Genomic DNA, 23,022 nt, shown 5'->3' with positions numbered 1-23,022 from the left:
TAGTAACTATACAGTGATATTTTTCCTGTCAAAACCAGGATCATGAGAAATTAGATTCTTAGACCTTCAGATCCACAAGAGTGCAGTTTTGGGGCTGCCATGCTTTTTCCAGGATCTCAAAAATGGCTTGAGTAGAACGAGACATAATATCCACTTCAGTCTGGCCAATAGTAAGTCCAGCAAAACAGAATTTTGCTTCAATTATTTGCTCTTCAGACCACTGTGGATCATTATTAGCATCATCCTGTTAAGAAAACAAGAACAAATACATGATGTAATTTCAGCTTGCTATAAGAGGAAAATTACCATTAAAAGATACATGGTTTTGTGTGGCTTTTTTTTCCAAAAAACAAATACAGGCTTCAAACTAGTATTTTATGATTAGCATTTAAAAAATGACAGTAATATTGAAAACACTTGCTGTAACACCTGACCATCTTTAAGAGTAACAGGGTACACACCACAAACAGTTTTACAGTTCACCAGATACATCTTTCAGCACACATTCCCAAAGGAGTTCAGAATCCTAAATGACTAGCTAGCTACTTACCCTCACCAGGCAACCCCTGTTTATTTTAATTTCTTCAAATATGTCAACACATCTGTTTCAACTGATGCATTAAGCTTATACTTAGAAAGCCCTTATATCTATATTTTTCTAGTTTTAAGTACAGCTTGGCTTGTTATTCTTTGATTGCACTGTAAGCCACTACTGTATGGACTTGGAACAAAACAGCTTTGGACAAGAATGCAAGAAAACATTAGAATGGCAAAACTACAGATAGTGAGAGGATTGGTCAGCCAATAGCACTACTTGCTTTATCTGTCAGCATTTTAAAGGAGATAATACAGAATTCCAGCTCTGTCTGCCTAAGTTTGATTAACATCACAGGAAAGGAAACTTACCTTGTAAAACATCTCAATTTTGGGTGGGTAAAACCTATATCCTTCTTTGACACCAGGGTTTCTCTTGAGGAAGGAGCCAGTAGCAATTCTTCTGCACACCCATTCAATTGGGATCATTTCACAGTGAGCTGCTATGAATGCTGTGTCACTCTGTTTCCTGACAAAAGCTGTTTTGATTCCTAAACAAAAAGATGGCAGCTTAGTTCCATTAGTAAGCACACTCCAGTTAAAACAGTAGTCACAAATATCTTAAGTACACCTGAATCTTGTTCTTCCATGGACTTAAAGGACACACAATCTTTTCAGGGTATTTTAAGCCCACTCCAGCCTTGCCAAGTATCTTCCACATGTCATTAGTTTTGCCCATTTTATCAAACAAAAATAACTTGTAACTCAGAAATCCTATTTTTGTAATTTTGTTCACAGAACCTTAAAAAATTACTCTATCCCTTAGTGTTTTTGTTAAAAAAAAAAATAATTAGCAGCAACCAAGTACCCAACCATGTTCTCTGGTGAAAGATTCCTTATAGATCAAAGACTAATTGAAACCTTTCAAAGAGTAACAGAGCACAGCAGTCTTTACTACTTTGCTTAATAAAAGCAGATGGGACAGAGAGAATGGCTTTGTCTTCCCTTTCACACAAACTAAGTTATTTAGGACACTAGATCGTGATTATTTATTAGGCAAAAGACAGATACAGAAGCATGTGCACTCAAACCTGCTGCAACAAGTCAACCTTCTTACATGATTGTAAGATGATGGTCCCCATATTAAACAGGGACAGCCAACATGCAGATCAGCACTCTAAGTGCAAAATGGCTCTTTTTTCAATTTCACTCTGGAGGAAAGTCCCACCTTTCTCCCTGACTGTTGCAGATAAGTAAAACCTTACAAAAGGAAGGCCTTGTAAAATCATGGCTCAGGCCTGTTACTTGGCTAAGTAGAAAAGGACTATGGGAATGTGACTCAGGTGACAGAGGTAGAAAAACAAGTCATATAACCATCGTGTGTTCACATCGCGGGCTACGGTGGTTGGTTGAATAATGTTTGTTATGATTTAAAACTATGTAGCTGATAATGGGCTAACTGCTTAAGAAGGCCTAGTTTTGGCAATAAAGCAGCTCTCTCTGCACCTGCCTGGGGACTCTGCATCGCATGCCTGACCAGGGCAAGACAACTGCCAAGCCCAGTCGGCATCTGCCAGAAACAGAAGGCAGAGGAGCCACACTCAGTCAAACCAAACAGTTCTATTCCATTCCACTTCCAGAACCATAAGGGAAGAAACAGTCTTAAAATATGAACACTGACTCTTCCAAGTTTGGTGCATTTCCTTCAAAGGCAGAATAATTTAAATAAATCAAATGCACAAAGGCCTGTCTGGTTCACTACTACATTTTTCTTCAGTGCAGATGTGTGCTTTTGCTAGGCTGACATTAGCCCTATTCTAAAAGGGAGAGAAACTTTAACAGGACTTTGTAAATCATCACCTCTGAAAGAGTGGGTAAAGAGGAGTTGTGCAAGGCGAACAAACAAAACACCCTCTACAACAAGGCATTCCCACTATCTGCATTACACCACTGACATAAGGAAACTGGAGAAGAACCCTCAAAAGTTCTTGTTTTAAAATGCAGCTGCAGCTTACTCTGCATGTTTTTCCATGGCACCTGTGAAAGTTATGAGTACAAGCCACTCATGGATTTTTGAGAGGTCAACAGAATGGCTTCTTCATGTTAAAAGTGCACATCTGTAGGATATTAAGTATTTTGATTGTTATCTTAACTATTGGCATTCAAGAATTAGGCAAAACATCTCACTAATTGTTCTGAAACGAAAGTCAGCAGTTTTAATCAACTGCAAAAATGATCAAATACGTAGGAGGCTTCTTAGTAGTGTATGCACAACAGGCTTGTGAATTACTTGGCATATATTTCTGTGCAAGCAGTTCTTAAAATAGAGATGGAGACAAAGATATAACTCTAGAGAAACCATCTTTCTCTTCCCCATATGAAGCATGCTAGGACTTCATAGTTAGCTATCACCACACCTTGGAACAGATACTACAAATTCTAGAGTAACTCAGCTGGTGCCTTTGAATGTTTCAAAGCACATGGAGCACACAGTTATAAGGAACCTTAGCTAAGCTTACTAGTGCCTGTATTCTAGTACTGTTAGCAGACACCACCAGCATGAATTCCTCTTTGCAACTTGCCAACTACTCAAAGATACTGTAAAATGCTTTCTCAAAGCAAAGCTACTAGCTGCATTTTTGGAAGTGTGGTGCTAAACTTACTTGAGTGACTTAAGTTATGTATTCCATGAAACTCACTGCTAGCATCAGAAACAGTTTGAATCTTTTAAAGATTAAGCTCATGACACATTCAATACAGACTGATAAACATATTTTACAATGTGGTCCTCGCAAGTGTTATCTGCAAAGCTTACATAAGTTTATGCTGCTATAAGACACAAATGGGGGGGGGGGGGAAGGGAAAGACACTCTAATTTTATGTTTCAGCTTACATACACAGATTTCACAATGCCTAGACACAGTGTGGTAGTACCACTAGCTAGAAGTGTGCTCTATGCAAGCAGATGTAGCAAAGCAAGGCAGATGCATCCAGCCCAGAGTTACAGGTAAGGAGGGGTAGGGTATGGAAGAACTGACAAAAGCAGAGGGGAGAGGATTAGAGGCGTGTCCAAACAAGCAGGAGAAACTATTGCAGTTATCTGCAACACCAGATTACTGCTGATACTCTGCTGTTCCAAATGAACGCTCACCCAGCTCTAAAGTAACAGAGAGAAAAGTATAATTAAAAGCTAATAAAAAAGAGACTAAGAAAACCACGAGAGCCTCAAGGCAGGTTAAACACTTTTATAAAACAATACTCTTTTGTAATAACGTCTGTAACATACAAGCATACACAGCGTGCCTTTAAAATACTGACCAGCTTCCTGAAGCAGCTGAAACACACAGCTTGTCGTTGTGTTGGAAATGGCAGCCTTCCCTTCCATTCGGTCTTTCCTGGCTGCATTTCCCGCCGTTATTTGGTCTTTTGACTGCATGAGAACACATCCCGGGATATCTGGCAGCTCGTACACTTCTTTCGTTTTACCTTCATTAACTTTTTTGCCAAGTTTTAGGTCTAGAGGAACAAAACAAAACACAAAAAAAAGAAGAAAAAAAAGGAAAAAAAAAAAAGTCATTTTTACATCGCAAAGACTTGTTTACTTCCGCACGCAGAGCCACCACCTTCGAGTCCATGGGGATCCAGCAGGGCCCCCCGCTGCGGTCCCCGACCACGAGGAGCTCCCTGAGCCCCGACCCACGGGGCGGTCTGGCCACGTTCCCCAGCAGCGCGGCCGAGCGCACGGCTCAGGGCTCCCGCCCGGCGCCACGGGGGCCGCGCCAGCCGCGGCCGGGCCGCTCCGGCGGTGCCCAGCCGCCCCACGCAGCCGGGAGCTGCCGCCTGAGCGCGGCGGCCAAGAGCTCCGCTGCTTTTGTTTTTTCTTCAAACTTTGGGGAAATCCCGGAGCTCCGACCTACGAGCGGCGCGGGGCGGCTGCCGCCCCCAGCATCCTGCACCTGGAGCTGCCCCCGCCATCTCTCCTGCAGCCGTGCCCACCCTCGCGTACGAGCAACTACCCATGGAAAAGCAAAAAATTAAAAAACCCCAAAAAAATTAACATCACTCCGGGAAAAAGTTGGTTCTCAAGCACCTACACCCCAAGCCGCTGAGCAGGCACCGGCGCCCCGAGAGCGGCACCTCCGACCGACCGACCCACCCCCGACGGCCGCCCGGTTACCTGATGCTGCGGGGGCCATGGCTGCGGCGGGAGCGGGCGCGGGCACCTAGGGCACAGGAGAGAGCCTGAGCGCACGCCGCAGGGCTCGGCCGCCGGGGTAAGAAGGGGCCGGCGGAAGGGGCGGGCAGCCCGGGCAGCGGGCCGCGACGTTGCCCGCCAATCGCCGCCCTACGCCGCGGGGCGGCCCCGCCGAGCCCCCCGAGCGAACCCCGGACGGCAGCATCCCCCCTCCCGCCCCGTCCCGTGCAAACAGAGCCCCGGCCCTCTGCCCGGCCAATGCCGACGCCACGCCGTGCTCGGACCCCGGCCGCCCGCACCCTCACCCCGCGGGCAAACATCCCCTCGGCCTGGTGCGCCCCGCGGAGTGGCGGGCGGAGTGGAGTCTAGGAGAGGCGGGGCCGGGCGAGGCGGTGGAGCGGGCCGGGGGTGCGGTGTCGCCCCCCCGTATGTAAATGAGGGCGGGAGCCGCCCGGCGGGCCACCGGGATCCCCAGGCGGAGCGGCGTTGTGGACTGAGCGCGCCGCGGTAGCAGCGCGCGGGAGCCGCTGGAGCGGGAGCGGCACCGGGACTGGGAGCGGGAGCTGGAGCGGGGCCGCCGCGCCACCACGTGCTGTCCGCGCCATGGAGCTGGAGGAGCTGGGCATCCGGGAGGAGTGCGGCGTGTTCGGCTGCATCGCCTCCGGCGCGTGGCCCACGGAGCTGGACGTGCCCCATGTAATCACGCTGGGGCTGGTGGGGCTGCAGCACAGGTAAGAGGGGCGCGGGGGCGAGGTGTGCCCGGACGCGGCTCGGTGTCGGAGCGGGCCGCGCCAGCTGCTCGGGGCTGTGCGGCGGCACGTGCAGCCTGGAGGGCCTCGGGTCTCCGGCGGCGGGAGGGGAGGGGAGCGCCCCGACCGGTCCCTTCCGCTCCGCCCCGGCGGAGAGCCCCGGCAGCATCCCGGAGGCGAAGCGCAAGCAACATCCCTCCGCCTCCTGCCTTCCGAGCCGGTCCCGCCAAAGGAGAGCTGTCGAACGCCTTTGGACCTCGGCTGCATCGCGCCTGAGTCGCATCCGGTCTCGCTGCCGGGCCCGCGCCACCGGCCCGGGCGTTCGCACGTCCCTGCGCGGGGCCCGCGGCGTGGCCGCGTCCCGGGGGCGGGGATGAGCTCCAGGCAGCGGGGATGAGGCCCGGGCGGCGGGATGCGCCGGCTGCCCCGTCCCAGGCACGCCGAGCGGTGACCTCCTGCCTCCTACCGGAGTCGCGGCGAGGCCCGGCCGTCACTCTCGAGATGCTCACCTTAGAGTGTAAGTCACACAATCGGAGGCTACCAATACTGAGCAGTTCTTAAGCGTTTTTAGACTCCTACTAGCGGTAGTGGTTTAGATTCATCGTCGTGATACAATAAAACTTCTACCTGACGTGTCTACAGCGATGTACAACAGACCTGATTCACCGTCATCCGTGTGGATGCAGGGCTACAGAATTAAGTTTGGGTTCTACTTTCATTTTGTTGGTATTCAAAACAATAATGTTATGGACTGACATATACCAATCATTTTTTCAGTGATGCCAGAAGGGTATATCGTCCTGGTGGGAACACATGCACAGCCAGGCAAGCACAAGATCGCTTAGTAGTACATGCTGAGCCTGTTGGCTGTGCTTGATTTCACAGCTGGAAAAAGTGTGCTAAGTATACCCACTCCTGACAGTCTAGGTAGGTGGGCTACCTAGGTAACCTAGGCATGGGTAAGTACACTTGCACTGAATAGATAAAATACATTCTTTGCATTTCTGAGGTCACAGACATGCAAATGTTGCTCTGAAATTGGTTTTGGACCAACAATAGGAAATCGTTTACATGGAGATTTTCTGTTTATTACACTAGAGTTTCATATTCTTTTCCTCGTAAAATGCTGCATTCCTACTGACTCTCATATGCTAATAATTCTCTTTCAGCTGCAGGTATATATATTTGGCCAGTGTCCACCAAAAATTTTTTTAATGGGAGTGATACAGACAAAGTCCCAGGAATAAAGCCATGGTTTTCATGTAAAATGAAACAATAGTCTCATTTTAGCTTGCAGTAATTTTCTCTGAAGAGGTTGGAAATAATCTCACCTTATTTGTGCTTACAGTTACACTGGTAGACCTGGAGTATTTTAGGTGGAAATAAAATGATTGATGTATTTTCATTATTTTGCATCATATTATCTCAATTTTCATTGCAACCTTATTTCAACTTTTCAATATGCTTTGTTTTTTTTAAAAAATTTCTTTGATGGGCACTTGACAAATATATTTAATTTGCTTGACTTTTTAATATCAGATATCCCCTGTGGAGGACACAACTGTACACACCAATATTTATACCATGATTGAAATTTATCATTCATTCACAAATTCTACAGGAAGCTACACACCTAGAGGCATATATGCACTACCTCTGACTCTGATCTAACTCAGTAATGGTCAAAATTTTTAAGGAATGCTTTCCTAAAGGCATAAACATTACACCTGCAAAAGTGAAACAGTCTGTTCCGTTAGGTATACATTTGCAAGCACTCAATAAAATTCTGTTCAATAGCTGAGATGTTAATGTTCCTATTTTCTTTGCTAATCTTTCTCTCTTTGAATTTTTCCTATTATGATGGGTAGAGGAGCTGGCATCCTGATCAGGAAGTAATAGGATAACAGCTATTTTTCTTTTTACTTTTTGGAATGTCTCTTGAAAATCAGAGTTAAAGTTTAGCATTAACTGAATCAGTAAACTGCATTAGGCCCATGGTTTTAAAGTTAAAAATGAAGACATGTCTCTTAACCATAGGCCTTTAAAAATAAATCAATATGAAAGAAGATTATAGTAAATATTAATGGGCTATCCAAGTCAGGCCTGAGTGACTAACAGAAATTTGAGTGGCTACTAGAAAATACAGTCCCTAGAAATCACCTTCAAATTAGTAAGGATATTTATGTAATGATTACTGCCCTTTGATATAACCATGTTCTTCTACATTCAAATTAGTCCTGTGCAATAAATCAAATGACAGAATTTGGCCCTTAATTTGTCTTAGATTTTAAAATTCAGAATATTAAAGTATGGTATTGTATCAAGCTGCATTTCTCCTCTTTGGGCCACAAAGAGGAGAGCATGTTATAATTTCTAATCTTTGAAATCTTACCTGTATGTGTAAAAATCCAGAGTATTGTTAGATGCCACAAAAACATGCAGCATAAATTCTTTGTGCTTTGTGTTCTGATACAGCTGGTTGCATTAAAGTGAAGGACTTGGCTGTTTCTGATAAATGGCCAAGAATGAGCTGATCATTTTTATTACTATGGCATTGAAGAGATTTTTTTCAGTGTGGGTGTTTGCAGCTGAAAACTTGAAACTGTATGCTGCATCAAGCAACCAAAATATTTAAGCATGTGTTCAGTGATGTGTATGAGCAGTGCTTGCTGCTTCACTGAAACTGTTCTGCATGAAAAATTGATGTGTATATGTAAACAAAGTTTGGGAGCCCACAAGTAGGCTCATAATCAAAGACAAAAGATAAACTTGTTGTTTCAGTATTGTGATATTAGCATAAACAACTTTAAAAGTTGTTTGGGGTTGCATTTTTTTAAATAATTAAAAAGCAGCTGCTAGTTGTAGAGGCTTAAATTCTCACTCCTTTGTAGCCAAAGTTAGAACACAGCATTTTATTTGCTTTAACTTTATCATGGTGAATTGAATTTAAAAAAAACCCAGTATATTCTTACTCACAGTCTAATCAAGGCCTTCAACACACTTAGAACACTTTATCAATTTAACTTGACACAATAGTAACATTTTACAGCTATGTTAGCAGTCCATGCTCATTAACTTAATTCTGCTCAAGCAAATCATGTTACTCTGGCATCAACATTAACAAGGCTTAAAAGTGGATGGTCTCAATCATCTCTGCATTTTGTAAGCCAGAGTCACTGCAAAATCCACTGACAGGTGGATGGTCTAAATCATCTCTGCATTTTGTAAGCCAGGGAACAGAGTCACTGCAAAATCCACTGACAGCATGCCAAAATAAAATCAGAGGATGTTGGTAAGGAGAGGATTTTCTTGGGGGCATTGAGGGAGGGAGGAGGAGTTACTCTGAATTACAAATCTATTAGACGTCATTTGAGTCCTTGACCAGGACAAATTTGCAAAGTTAATCTTCGAGGAAGTGTGATTTCTGTTAACTTTTTGCAAAATTCTCTGGAAAATATTTTTGGCAGTAATACTGTGTACTGAAACCTGAGTGTACCAGCTTTGTACTCATTTTTAGAAGAAGTCTTTAAAAGCTGTCTTCTGTGAAGGTGGAAGTCCCATTAAGTCAGGAAATATTCCTTGTCTCTGCTGGGCCTGTGTATGGAACTTGTTATCAGTGGAGGCTTGGCTAGTGCGTTTTTTGGTACCTTTCCTGTTACTGTCCCTTTTTAAAACTCATATAAAAGAACCCAGATAATCACCAATGTGAGTTAAGACACTTCTCTTTCAATCTAGTGAAGTCACTGGTTGCTTCTCATTAGCCATCCTTCCAAATACCTACATTCAATATAGCATAATCAAAGTGTTCATCTACATTTTATATAAAACATTTTGGCTACAAGATGGGGGTTTTTTAAAGTCTATTTAGCAAGCCATTGGTATTGTAACTTACACTGTGAATCTTTCAATCAAAAAGCTTAAAATTGCAATGGTATTTGGATGGAAATTTTCAGAGGAACTCAGATATACTGCAGATAATGATCCTGATAATTTGGTATGTAAGGTATTTATCTTTTCATTTCATCTCAAGAACACATTATGAGTCCAACATATCCCTCATTCTCAGGTGCAAGAAGTGCAGTGTCAAATGTCCTAACTATCTAAATACCAAATTTTGTAATTAATTGTATTTCTTTGTTAATCCCCTATGGGATATACAGGGTACAAGGTTTGCCTAGCTAGTTATTGAGCCTATGCTATTTTACAATAACATTCGTGCTCTATGTGCTGGTAAAACATTCCTGAGTACTTTCAGACACAGAATGTAGATATAAAAACCCTTCTTTTAGTTCTATCTTGGTTCAAGTTTTAGGCCATTGTGTGATGTAGGTGATGACAGTCTGGCTTAATTACATTCTGCAAAGCTTGCTCCTGCAAGAGAGGAGGAGAAAGGCCTTTTTGCTGTGGTGGGCTCTTCCATCTGCTAGGTTGTTTTAGATAACATCCTGCAGGGCTCAGGTTCCTGCACACCCATTTTTGGGAAAGTGAAGAGAAGCCAGATTTCATTCTAATCAAGTTGAAGTCTCTTCAATGTACATGTCACAAAATGTAGTTCAGTCTAAGCTTTTATCTATGAATGTGGAGTAAGCAGCTGGAACGAGATAATGTTATAAGGAGTGGAAAAAACAGGAGGGAAATGGTGCAAAACGTGAGATACAAGAGGACATTTCTGAGGCAGCCGTTACGTTTATTGTGGCCAACAGACTCCCATTACATTAACCTAGCTAGAGGGCTGGGGTGAGACTGTTCATTCTTCTGTACTTTGACTGTAGATAAGCCATCCATATAGGCATTATACATCTCTCCAGTAATTTTCACAGAATTGCTTGGTTGCTTTGTCTGCCCATACCTTAAATTTGAGCCTCATGCATGGAGGGAAGGTTGTATGCAGCAACCTGTCCTATCAGTGGGTAGTTCAGTTCATATAAACTCTCCTGGCTTCACTATCTGCCATGTCTTAAATTACCATTCCCATTAAAAAAAAAAAAGGCAGAGTTTTTTGGAGGGGCTTTTTATTAGGTTAGTTTTAATTTAAATCAGTTCTGTCGGTTGGGTAGCCACTTGGCCACATGGATGCTTGTGCCAACACAGAGGAGACCTAGCTGTGTAAGAAACAAGAGGATGACTGAAGGCAGAGTCTTTAAAGCCAATGATGCAGATAGTGCTTGTGGAATCACCATCAGTGCAAGCATTTCTGCTTCCTAAAGCTCATTCTCAAAGCCTTTGGCCCAAACAGTTTCTCAAATAATGTAAAAGGGCATGCAGAGGACTTTCCAACAGTCCTATCAAACATGTATAAAGTGACCCATTCATCTTAGTGAATGAGTTGTGTTTTAGAGAAGAATGAAGCTTTTTAACGTAAGTCAGAGTGGTAATAGTTCCATTTATCTGCTACAACTGAAAAATCTCAGTACTGCCATTTGCAAACTGGGGAGGAGACAGATTTGCCCTCACACTAATCTTAATGGCTCTCTGACAGTAATGCAGATATTTGAGGAGGGAGAAGACCAAAAGTTTCTGTTATAGGATTGATGCTTTTGCCATCATTACTTGGTTTTGATTATTAAGCTGGAACATTTTCATAATCTAATTTATATTAAGATTCCCAGGATCAGTTACATGGACATGTTGACTTGGTTTGGCCTTTCTGTTGAGGATCTATGTCTAAAAAAAGGCTCTTCTCCCAAACCACTGCAGTCCTGTGGTAGTTCCCTACACATAGCCATTTAGCATGTGTCAGATGGTGCCCCACGTTCCACGTCACTGGTCCGTAAGTGTGTCTGGACTAAATACTGTGTGACTGTATTAAAGGTAAAGCTGTGATCACAGACAGAAGAGCCACAGTAAAAACTTAAGTGGGTATAAAAATACACTGGAAGGATGAGTTGGATTAACTATTTCTGAAGGGACTGTTTTGAGAAATCCTTTGTCCTAGCAACATTCTGTCACTACCCCTGGGGATGCTGTCCAAAGGAGACAGATCATAGCTCTAGACAACCAGAATTCTAAACATCAACATTCCTGGTAGTTTTGTCTCTAAGCAAAAAGTTATGTGGAATTGTAACTATAACCACAGTGAAGAAAGGTTGTCTTGATATCACTTTATCTGTCTCAAGTAAATTAATTGTTATTATTGTATAAATGGGAGTAGGGCACAAATATCAGATGATGCCAAATGCGCCATCTTGCATCTAACATCTCTTACCATCTTTGGTCAACAATAAATGAACAGCAGGGAAGAAGACAGCTTTCTGACAAAACATTTACAAAAAGCAAGCTATGCTTTGCAGTCACAAAGCAGACTAGAAGAGAAATTCCACACAAAGGGAAGTCCACCTTCTTTGGACATTTGTTTGTCAGATAAATCCTGCTCTCTGAAAAGTTTTCTGAGAGGGAAAAAACCCTTTACTTGGAAAGTAAACACACTTGTGTTCTTTTTTTTTTTCTGTCAGTTCTTGCTTCATGTCTACCACCTAGTGTTGACATGAACCATTTCCAAGTAGACTGCAAGTGTGCTCTGCAATTCTCTGCTCTGACCTGCTAAGAATTCAGCAAGTTGTTTGCCTCAGTGCTCTTGTGTTGTTCTCACCTGAATATCAGCATTTAAAAACAGATACGTATCCTTGAAAGGTCTGCTGATTTTAATGAATTGAAAGTCTTTATTTTTTACTTTCTGGAAGGAGATAAAGGATTTTTTGGGGTCATTGTACTGAATGACAGCAAGATTTGGAAAGATTTGTATTCTTGTGCATCATGCAGAATTTAAAGTGAAGTTTGTCATCTCTGCAGTGCTAACTGCTTTCCTCAAGCTAGTATTTCTTCTAAAAGGAGAGGCACACTGCAACAAAAATTACTTTTCAGCTGTTCAGAGTTAGTCCTGGCACATCTGGGAACTTGCCGAGTTACTTCAACTCGCACAGAAAACACATTTTGGGTTTTTTCTTACTAGATGGGCTAGTCTTGTGTTAGTGAGATGAACTGGTTTATAGGGCATCCAGCAAGAACTGGATTACTCAGAGTAGTGTGGAGAAAAGGGGAATCTTCCTGTTGGAATGAGTTATCAATTTCAGCCTTGCATTCATGAAACAGAGAAGGTAGAGCAAAACATGTAAGTTACCCAAATTATTTTCAGCACAGTTACTGCAAAAAAATTAAATCATAATTGAACTAAACTTTTAAATGTACTGGTGTGAATTCGGCTTGGGTCACATGTTTTTCTGCTTCACATGTGGAAGGAGAAACCTGTGATTTTAGTAGTGTGGAAATGGTGAGGTCTTCAGCTGACTCAGCATGTTCTATAGGGATACCTGACTGCTGTGATAGGGGCAAACCTTGTACGCCTTCCAAAGACAACACTTCTGAATGCAAGTAATACAATGCAAGTTCAAGGATGTACCTTTGAACCAATCCATTGTAAAGAGAGAGAGAAGAAAGATTTGTAAACCAGTGATGATACTAGTATTGTTGGAAATGATAGTTTCGGTGACAGTATTACAAACCAAAGAAGGTTTATACTGAGAAATCAGTGTAAAATGTGAAAAGCGGTAGATAAGCATACACTGAGAAAATTGTATATCCATGTCACTGTATAAATTACCGTGATCAAAAAACTATTATTTTCCAGGGATCTCTCTCCTAACTTCTCAGAATTGTTTTAAAAATGCTAGTCAAATGGCAGATTAAATCCACCTTGGTGGAAAGTATTCGCCTTCATAATGTCTCTCATGAAAGAACTGACTAGGAAATAATTAGGCATAGAGCAGGAAATAATGCATTATATCCAGTAATATTTTTATGTAAAGTTTTATGAAGAGGGACTTGGATGGAATTTAGGCCTCTGTGTGTAAATAACCTGGTGGCTCTTGCTGCTGCAATAAGGACTTGACTGTTTGACAACACAGAAAGTTGTTTTGCTGGAATACACTGAAAGAAAAACCCTGCAAATGTAATAGACTATAAGGTACTTAGACAACCACAAAATGAAATAGTGGCTAGTAGGATTTTGCAGAATAAGTTATGGTATGGCGTTTGTCTCGTAGCATGTCATGCATGTCATTGTTCCCTGCTCTGTTTCTGTGTTTTCTGTGGGTTACTGGACATAACAGACCCCTTCCTGAGTAAATTGCCCAGTACCTTGACCCAGGGTAAATGCTGGTTAAGGAGTTAAGAGTTGTATTTCCCCACCAGCCCTGCCTAACCAAAATTCTCCTATGGCTTCAACTGTTTGGTTAATTGCAGAGGACTAACGTGTTAGGAAGACCATGGAGATGGTAACTGGAAATGATGGGATGAAATTTCAACTGCACATGTTTTCTTTGATGAGTTAAAGTATTATTTTCTTTCAATTATGGTTGTTAATTGTGGCATGTAGGTGACCAAGGTAGAGGTCATATATTGACTAACTGACAATCAAAGCTCATAGTAAAAGATTATGATGGAAACTGACACCTTGTTTTAGTGTAAATCACTGAAGGTGATTATATTGAAGGGAAGCAAGGATGTACTCATGTGGATAACCTATATGCTTAAGTATTTCATTTCATGCTACCTGACAGAATCTATTTGCATGTTAATTTCATAGAAAGTTCATGAAACCAACCTGTTGTATGGCTGATGGATCAGTATACAGCTGTGTTCTGTTGAGGTCTTGCATTTCTTCCTGCTTACAAAGCCTTTCAAACAGTAACTTTTTGCCTTCTGTTACTGTGTGCACACTCTCTGTTAATAGTTTTTGGAAGTGGAGTATGGTGTTTTCAGATGCACTTTTCTTAAGTGGAACAGGTGACACCTCTGTGGACAAAAGCAAAGTATGTGGTTAGAGTGCACAAGTCAATGAACTGCTGACACTGAAGTTTAGCACATGCTGGATTTTCCTAAAGCTGTTCTTCTGATCTGCTCTTTTGGCAGGCATTGCCTGCTGTTGTGTAAGGGATCATTGTATAATGGAGAGTAGGAATGCAGCAGACCCTGTAAAAATCACTTATATCTCAGACTTTCAGTTTTGCCTAGCTACAGCCTTCTCCAAAAGGTACTTTCATATTAGGCAATTTAATCACACAGAGGGATTAAATACAAAGTTAGTACAGTTTGTGGTGGTGAACTAAACGGGTTGAAATAAAAAATGTAATGTTCAGATCTCTTCCTCTGTCTGTAGATATAATTTTAGTATTAAAAATAGTGGTGAGCTCCTTAAAAGTAAGTTTTTTGTTCCTCATTGTTTGATTTTATTTAGGGCCTGTCAGTTTTGCAGGAAGAAAAATAAGCTGCTGACCTTCCCCATATCAGATCACATGCCACATATTCCTATCCTTCTCATCATTTTTCTCTCTCCATGGTTCTCTATTCTGTCTTGTCTTTGACACACCTGTCTTAACCTGTTTTCTTGTGTACAACATGTTAGACGTGTTTACAGTGTAGTGTAATATGAGGAAATCACATCCATGACTGCCTGTCCCTACTTTCCCTTAAGCAACACAATTGAGACATTTTGTTTTTTAAATACTATGTTTTCTTTTCATATGATTCTTATAAATCAAGTAAGTTTTTCCTGATGTTTACCTCATTTATACCAGGGATGAGGACTGAAATAAATAAATTGCAATTTTCCTTAGGCCTACATTTTTATCAGAACTCTTCTTTTGCTGGTTGTTGTTGGTGAGAGGAGAATGTTGGTTTGGAGCTTGGTGTTAAGTTCTAGGATTATGTTTTTTTTAACTGTTTGAATACTGGATATAAGAATCTGGCATCCAATTCAACAGCAGTGTATAGATGGTTTTAAAAGTCAGGGGCTCTTACCATCATTCCATGTTTTTCTCTTGGTACTCAAAGATCCTGTGTTTGCTGTAGCATCTCCCACTGAAACTTGGAAGAGAAGAACAAGGTGACTAAGGCTTTTGTCGAGATTCTCATGGCACAGTCAGTCACACACCAAAAGGTTTTATACTACAAAAGCAAATACCCTAGGACAAGACACATTTATTTGGCAGATGCCTCAAACAGATTAATAACTGAAACTTCTTTTCTGAAAGGTTATTGTTTTACTGGCCACTGCATCAGCATTCACAGATTACACAGTCTTTTTCCAGCATGCTAAAATGTAAAACAGCCAGGTTGGTTGTTGGTGTTGCCAACATTCTTGGTGTTGACATATCCCACTCATGGAGAGTAGAAACAAGCAGTAATATATTCAGTTTCTGTATTTGGGAGAAAATACATGTCTTGAGAATGTGATTGAGCATAAGACTGAGGCAGGGGAGAGCTATCATCGCACAGCTCTATGGCTGTCATTCCAACTGCAACTAATGCACTACTGGTTGATGCCCTTGGATACCACATTAGGGCTCTGATTCTTGACTGACAACAGCTGGCTTAAGGCTGGTTTCTGCTCAAGCCGTTCACCTGGCCTTTGCTGCAGAAATGGTGCAAGTCCTCAACTAACATTTGTGCTGTTGATAACTATTTAACATATTGAGAACAATCGCAACTAGTTCTGCTTTACCTTAAGTCACTGAACCTTAAGTTGCAGAGGTTCAGTTACTTCTATGAGTGCACTTAATCTGCCTGGATCAGGGGCAGGTGCCCTGAGGTCTGAAGCAGTTGGCCAGTCACAAGAACAGCAGACACAAGATTAGCTTTGTGGTTCCTAGATCAGAGGGTTTTTGATACAAAGATAGAAGCAAACTCTATTTTGAAAACTGAATGTGCTTTAGCAAAATTAATAAAATTATTACAAGTGCTCAAATAACCATCACTGGCCTGGATTTCTCTCTCTCGACTGCGGTGTGTATTGAAATAATATACTTTGGGGTTTTTGGAGTCCAGGCACTTGGCTTGATTGCTACTGATTTCTACAGTTCCAAACAGCATGAGCTTGCAGCACTGTATCCATCAGACTTTACATGCCTGCTGTATGACCTCCAAAACCTGCCATGTGTTCTAGCACAATTTCAATGTAGGTCACTTAGGCTTTCAAAAGGAGATTCTCCAGTAACACTGAATGCTTCAGTGCTTTCACTTTTTGCTAATATTCTCACTTCTACTTGTCTCTTTAGACCACTTGAGTTTCCTGAGTTTTCCCCATGTGACCATGCAAATACAGCTTCCCCAGTTTTTTCCCTCCCCATTCCTGGCCACACATTTCACATGGCTCAAACAGGTGACTTTAGAAAGTTCACTTGAGGCACTTTTTCTCATCGCTGAAGTTTTTAGTACCTGATAGGAGACTTGAGCTTTCACATCCCCAGCCTGAGGTTCCCAGAGGCTGTCTTCTTAAGATACAGTCAACTTCATCATAAAATCTCATTTTTCTCCTGGGATTTCCAAGATGCTCATTTTCTTTCTGCAGTGCACGGTATTCATATTTTAGGTTCTTGTACTTTGTGCGACATTGTTTCCAGTCTCTGTCTATACCACGTTTCATTAATCTTCTGGCAATTTCCTCAAATATTTCTTTATTTCTTGTGGCCCCTTCAAGCATTTGTTGTATCTTTTCATCTGACCATATGTTTATCAGAGCCCTAACTTCATTATCACTCCAGTGTTTTCCTGCTCCAGTATCATTAACTGTAATAACTTTAAAGTGATTTTGTGCTTCTTCTAAGGGAATGTGATTGTCTGAAAATATAAATAAAAAACAACTAACTGTAAATGCTATAAGTGCATGCTAAAGATACATATATGAAAGCATAATTGCAACTGATAATTAATCCGTTAATGATTAATGTTTTATATATTCTAATATTTTATATATTATTTATATTTTTAATATTTTCTAATTTTAGTATCCGTACACAATTGTTTTCTCTTAAGTATGCAAAATATGTAGCAAGTGGAATCTCTTGTTTCTCCAAGGCATCTAAAATTCAACATTTTGTCATTATAATTGTGCCACTGTTGTTGTGAAATTAAAGACAGATGTATCCAAGTGTTACATGTAAAAAAGCAGTAATCATTAAGCTTTACAAATTAAAATGGCAATGTGCAAATGAAAAGGCTACTTGGGATTCAACAGAAGAAAAAAAATCTTCAGACTTGAAAACAGTCAGAAGTAGGCAGATGTTGCTCATTAGATTGTGTAGAAGGCAAAGTTGAACTACAGTGTTAATACAGGCTTTGCTCATGAAAGGAAAAGAGCTATGAAAATAATTTTTAAGTTTACTAATAAAGCTAGAATGGAATCAGGAGCAGAAAAGTAGAGCTGTGTTTATACAGTAGAGATCTGATTGCTCCAACTTTGGTACTGAAAATAAAATGTGATTTATTTCATAATAAATGCATGGAAATTCATACTCACCTGTCCCAACCATCTGTTTTGCTACTGGTGTACAAGATCTGTCTTCTGAGGTAGTGCTTATAGAATCATCATCTACAGAAACACACAGTTTTAAACAGATTTGGATTTGGACAACCAAATTGCTAGTATTATTGTCATCCTCTGTAGGAAACACCTATTTCCACCTTAAAGTGTCCTAAGCCCTCAGTCTAACCCATTAGTTACAGACTTGAAGAATCACAGAATCATGGAATCATTTAGGATGCATTAATCATTTGGGATGGACTTAACATTGCCAAGTCCACCAGTAAACCACATCCCTAAGTGCCACATCTATGTGTCATTTAAATCCCTCCAGGGACAGTGACTCCACCACTGCTCAAGTCCAAGGTGACAGTTCTGCTGAGCTCCCTCCTTACTTCACCAAGAACTGAAAACACTACCATTTTGTGACTGTGGTTGCCAAGAGGCTCCAGCCACCACCAGTCCTTCACTGTACACAAACACCAGGTCCAGTGGGTACCTTCCCTAGTTGGCTCCTTCATCAGCTGTGTCAGGCAGTTGTCAGCCACACACTCCAAGAACCTTCATGGGCTGTGTCCTCTGCTGTGTTGTATTTTCAGCAGACATCTGGTCAACTGAAGTCCCCACAAGGGCCAGTGACTGTGAGACTTGTCCCAGCTGCTTATGAAATATTTCAGCTGCCTCTTTGCCCTGGCTGGGTGGTCAAACAGAGACTCCCACCAGGACACCTGCCTTGTTGCCTTCTCCTGATTCTTACCCATACATCCTCAACACTATTGTCACCATCATGAGCTCTAGACAATGAAAACACTCTAACGTACAGAGTAACCCACAGTCTCTCCTTCCTTGCCTGTCCCTTCTGCAAAGTTTATAGCCATCCCGCTCCATCCCACAGTGGGCGATGTCGTAGACTAATTAGCTTCAATACTGGTTTTGGTAAAGGGTAGAAATAAATATTCCTTTTATGTTATCAAAAGCTGAGTGCTTACTTAGGCTCTGTCAGAAATAAAGATTCTTTGTAAATAAGCATGTTCATTTGATGTGCTTTCTATAATGGTACTTGCCAATATATGCACAAACTAGTACTTGGAATTCATATTTGTTCTATAACTTGTTTTCTCTTCAGTCATTTGGCAAACACTTGTTTTTCATAAGCTGTGTGCAAGAATATATTTTGTACCTGTGGAAAACTTGGAAATCATACTCTCATCAGCATGTGTATGTGATTTACTTGGGATACTAGAAAAAAAATGGGTTTTCTCATTAACAGGCACCCTATAACTCTTGAGAAAATTCTTGCGTTTTCCTTAACACCAGCAGCTATTGGATGGAAATGGGCCAAAACAGAGCTGTAGGTCTACTCCTAGGTTCTTGAGAGATTCCTTTCTTTTTCAAACCATTAACCAGCCTCCCCATGGCTACCATTTCTGTGCTCATTCTCTCAACCATACTGGCTCTCTGATCTCTTCCTGTCTTTGGCAGTGGCACTTGTGTAGTGCTGACTTGCATGATTACTGTATTCAGTTGGATATTACATGATAGGGAGTTTGTGTTTATGAGGCAGTCAGCTGAGCTGCATAACATTTTATTCTTCACTTTGCATTCGTGTGACCTTGCTATGTCTCAACTTTCAGGGTCACAGATTTACTTTATCCTCAGTGTCACTTGTGTTCTTGTGTGTCATTGTTATGATGGCATTGCTCTGATGTCCTCAGTGTCACAGTCCCTGCAGTTGTCTTTCACGATCAAGATCAGCCAATGCAAACAGTTGTAAAGGGTGTCTAGCATAGGATGTCTCAACATCCAAACTACAGATAACATAATTGCTGCAAAGGAAGCTCTTGCCTGGAATATGCCTGATGCATACAATAGAAATATTCTTATGGTAGAAACTTTCAAAGGCCAAAGAATTTCTGTTCAGCCAATGACTGAAATTGATTTTTTTTTTTCTATTAACTTCTGTGTACAAACAGCATTACTGTAATGAATATTTTGATCCAGGGTGTCAGGTCACTGTATTTCAGTGCCATCATGATTTCCTCTGATGTCTTTTTTTCATTATAATCTATGGTTTTATGCTCATTTATTCCAGAATATTAATATCCCTGCTGTGTTCTAATGTTAAATTTTAACATTTTAAACAAAACAAATCTTCTCCTGATCACTTATCATCGAATATATGATATCTGCATATTGCTGAGGTGCTGATTTCAGTTTTATATTTAAAATAGTTCAGAATATATATATGGAAATTGCTTGATAGTAAATCATCTGATACTTAATGTGGTCATGAATAGTTTGAAAATACAGATGATGTATAAAATGTTCTGAGTTTCTGAGACAGCTATTTACCTTTCCATTTTATCCTCTCTAGCAACTGTGTAAGAAAAACCATATTTGTGTCACAATCAATTGCAGACTAACCATACTCATCATAAAAAGGAGCATGTTGTCTGGGAAAATAAGATTTTTTTATAATTATGGGAAGGAGAAATAAGTGTTCATACATTTCTGCACTACGAAATCAAACAAAACCCATAATTTATCATAACCTAGAAGTAGAACATGTATAATTTGCTGCAATAACACATGAGCCTTTGGAATCTGCAACGCCCAGTAAAGTAGAATGTCCTGTTAAAACTATCATGACAAAGTCCTGACCTACCTATATCAATTGTCTCCTTCTTTATTTGTGTAGCTTCCAGAGCTGCTGGGGTGGAGTTGGCTAAGTCCCCCTCATCTTCAAGGATTTCTGTAAAAAACAATAATTTACAGAGTTCTTATTAACTAAACACGTCTTGAGTGATGTCTTGAGAACCACCTACTCAGAATGCTGCTGATAACTACTGTTAAAGATTTCCTCTCTTAATACATTAAAGCTGCCATTTATCTGCAGTAATAGGCTTAAGAACAGAGTGTACATGCTTATGAAGTAAATCCAGAACATCACATAACAGCTGCAGTACATAAGTTTATGGGTTACGTGTGCAAACTCTTAAGTTATTTTAACCTGGATCAGAATTTGTAGAATGGTTCACTGATGGTGGGTGTAAGGTATCTAGTTACTGACAAATGTTCATGCAGCAGAACAGGCAAGACAGTGACTTGCATCAAGGGTGTAATATATACTGAAATTATTGAAAGACTCCCAAGTGACTGATGCTAAGAGTGTTTGAATTAGCCCCAAAAAGGAGCAAGGGACCCTGACACATCAGGGTGCTGTGATTAGACAATTGATCTGTAAGGCTGCTTGCCTAATGGAGAGAATGTACTAAAGTCTGTCCTGAGATCATCTCTGCTGCTGCAGTTTGCAGGGGTTTACATCACACAGCTGGGTGACAGAGGTGTCCCTGGGCTCCCTTCCATGGGGAGGAGATCTCCACTTCTCTGCCATTGGCCCGCTGGTGTTAAGGGAAAATTCCACCCCTCTGCCCTAGGACAGAGGTATGGGCAGGTGGATGATGCAAGTGGTCTTGCTGATCCTTGCTTCCCAGTGAGGACACTGCTCTACAGAGATTAAATGGTGAAGGCCACATCCTGGATCAATGACAGCAGTTTTCTGGCTCCCAGCCTGTTCTCAGTCCATTCAAGAATATTGCCCCTAAACATTGAGCAATAAAGTTTAATCTAGAGCCATTTTATTAAAAATTACCCCCAGATCAATACAGCTTTGTTTGCATCAGGTGTTCTTTATGATGTCACTAGCATCACGTGCTTTTTTTTTTTTTTTTTTTTTTTTTTTTTTTGTAAAGTTGCTGCTCTGTCAATACAGATCTGTGAGAGTGGATACAGAAAACTGTGGGTGCTCAGTTGACTTTATGTCTGCAGCCCAAATATGCCTAGGCTAAGGCAGTGAATAATCAAGAACTTTGGGTTTGCACTTCTCTGAAACACTGATTAACACTAGCCTGGGGCATATGTATGTAAATATTACCTTTTGACTTTATACCTATACCTATACATTGTAAAATTCCTTGCACACAGCAGCAAGTGCTCAAGCCAGTGTTAAGTGCCTGAGTATATACCTACTTAAGATCTTAACTTTAAACAACAGGTTTTTAAAAAGCCCTTGCTGAGGAATGTATCTTGGAAGTGTCACTACTTACTCCACATTTGTTCTGAGAGGGACATATAGTAAATTGTATGGAGTATCAAAATTCCTAAGAAAATAAAGACAAGGAAAGGAATTTGTTTTACATAAAATACTTGCTGTAGGTATTTTTAAGAACATCAGGCTACTGGTATTTCTTAGAAACCTGTTTTCATCTCCACTGTTGTTCCCTAGCACTTCAAATTTAATCAAACACTATACATACACTTTGTGGTCGTACTGCTAATTCTGACACAAGTGAAATGTACATGGAGTTTGGACTGACAGATTGCATAGACTGAAGTAATTGGCTCTTCTGAACAGATTTGTTACTTTTAGTAACAACTAAAAGTCATCCCACGAAACTGAAAACATCAGTGAAAATGACTAAATAAGGTTTTATTTGCAGATCGATTCAATGTGGGGTATGTTTTGCCAAAAGAGAGAGCAACCCGCAGTGTCCCCAGCCTATCACAGGATGCTTTAGCTGAAAACCCACGGGCTGGGGACTGTTGTGGTCCTTCTGCTCCCCCAGCTGGGCAGTGCTGACAGCAACATGTCAGGAACTAGGACAGGCTGTGAAAGGAGCTGTGAGGGTTTATTTACCTTTGTCTTCTCCTTCTCAGGTGGGCATCTGCTGCTCTTTGAATAGCAAATTCATATGGGCAGAGGAGAAAAACAATACCATGGCACATCAAATAACTAGTTGTTCTTCTGAAACTGGTGTATTTGTCTTTTGACTAACACCACCTTAGTATTTTTCTTACAAAGATATGGCAAACCCAAATGGGCTGTTTATAAAGACTGGCAGTGGTGCTGGTACTGTGGCTCCTAACTCAGATTCATGTGTAAGATCATGAGAAGCACATGCACTCTGGAGCAGCTTGAGCATCTTCTGTGCATTTACGCAAATTGCTGGAAGGCAATGCCTGCCCAGCGAACTGATATATATGTGTATGTATATGAGCAAGTGCATATACAGCTCTGGCTGCAGAGTAGATTAACTGCATATACTGATAAGGAAGATACCCAGATATGAGTTTAACAGAATTTCTAAATTCTCATTTATGCCAAATTGGGGTTTTCTACAGATCTTTTTTCAAGGCACACAAATACCTATAAATTTAATAATTCCATGCCTGTTGAGAAATACTTTTCT

General features: G+C 41.2%; 2 protein-coding genes across 3 annotated transcripts in view; one reads left to right on the top strand and one right to left on the bottom strand.

Moving 5' to 3' along the window:
* Nucleotides 1-23,022, bottom strand: part of PAICS (phosphoribosylaminoimidazole carboxylase and phosphoribosylaminoimidazolesuccinocarboxamide synthase) — a 40,007-nt gene that overhangs the window by 5,361 nt on the left and 11,624 nt on the right. The window contains exons 5-13 of one of the 2 annotated variants that reach the window (XM_041477181.1): nucleotides 20,439-20,525; nucleotides 17,771-17,842; nucleotides 16,690-17,091; nucleotides 15,274-15,339; nucleotides 14,078-14,268; nucleotides 4,712-4,757; nucleotides 3,853-4,050; nucleotides 907-1,085; nucleotides 65-244 (exon numbers count right to left, since the gene is read on the bottom strand). In XM_041477181.1, the coding sequence (XP_041333115.1) occupies nucleotides 65-244; nucleotides 907-1,085; nucleotides 3,853-4,050; nucleotides 4,712-4,757; nucleotides 14,078-14,268; nucleotides 15,274-15,339; nucleotides 16,690-17,091; nucleotides 17,771-17,842; nucleotides 20,439-20,525 (1,421 nt within the window). Of the gene's footprint in view, nucleotides 1-64; nucleotides 245-906; nucleotides 1,086-3,852; nucleotides 4,051-4,711; nucleotides 4,758-5,034; nucleotides 5,091-14,077; nucleotides 14,269-15,273; nucleotides 15,340-16,689; nucleotides 17,092-17,770; nucleotides 17,843-20,438; nucleotides 20,526-23,022 lie in introns of those variants that run through there. The other variant, XM_041477257.1, reaches the window with a different exon arrangement.
* The window catches only part of PPAT (phosphoribosyl pyrophosphate amidotransferase), a 41,801-nt gene continuing 23,871 nt past the window's right edge, over nucleotides 5,093-23,022 (top strand). The window contains exon 1 of the mRNA XM_041477382.1: nucleotides 5,093-5,460. Coding sequence (XP_041333316.1) covers nucleotides 5,333-5,460 — 128 coding nt within the window. The 5' untranslated portion in view covers nucleotides 5,093-5,332. The remainder of the gene's footprint in view (nucleotides 5,461-23,022) is intronic.

Source organism: Pyrgilauda ruficollis, unplaced genomic scaffold (genome assembly GCF_017590135.1).
Source record: "Pyrgilauda ruficollis isolate IOZ18807 unplaced genomic scaffold, ASM1759013v1 scaffold1, whole genome shotgun sequence".
In the NCBI taxonomy this organism is placed as follows: domain Eukaryota; kingdom Metazoa; phylum Chordata; class Aves; order Passeriformes; family Passeridae; genus Pyrgilauda; species Pyrgilauda ruficollis.
This window is presented reverse-complemented; position numbering and strand designations above follow the sequence as displayed.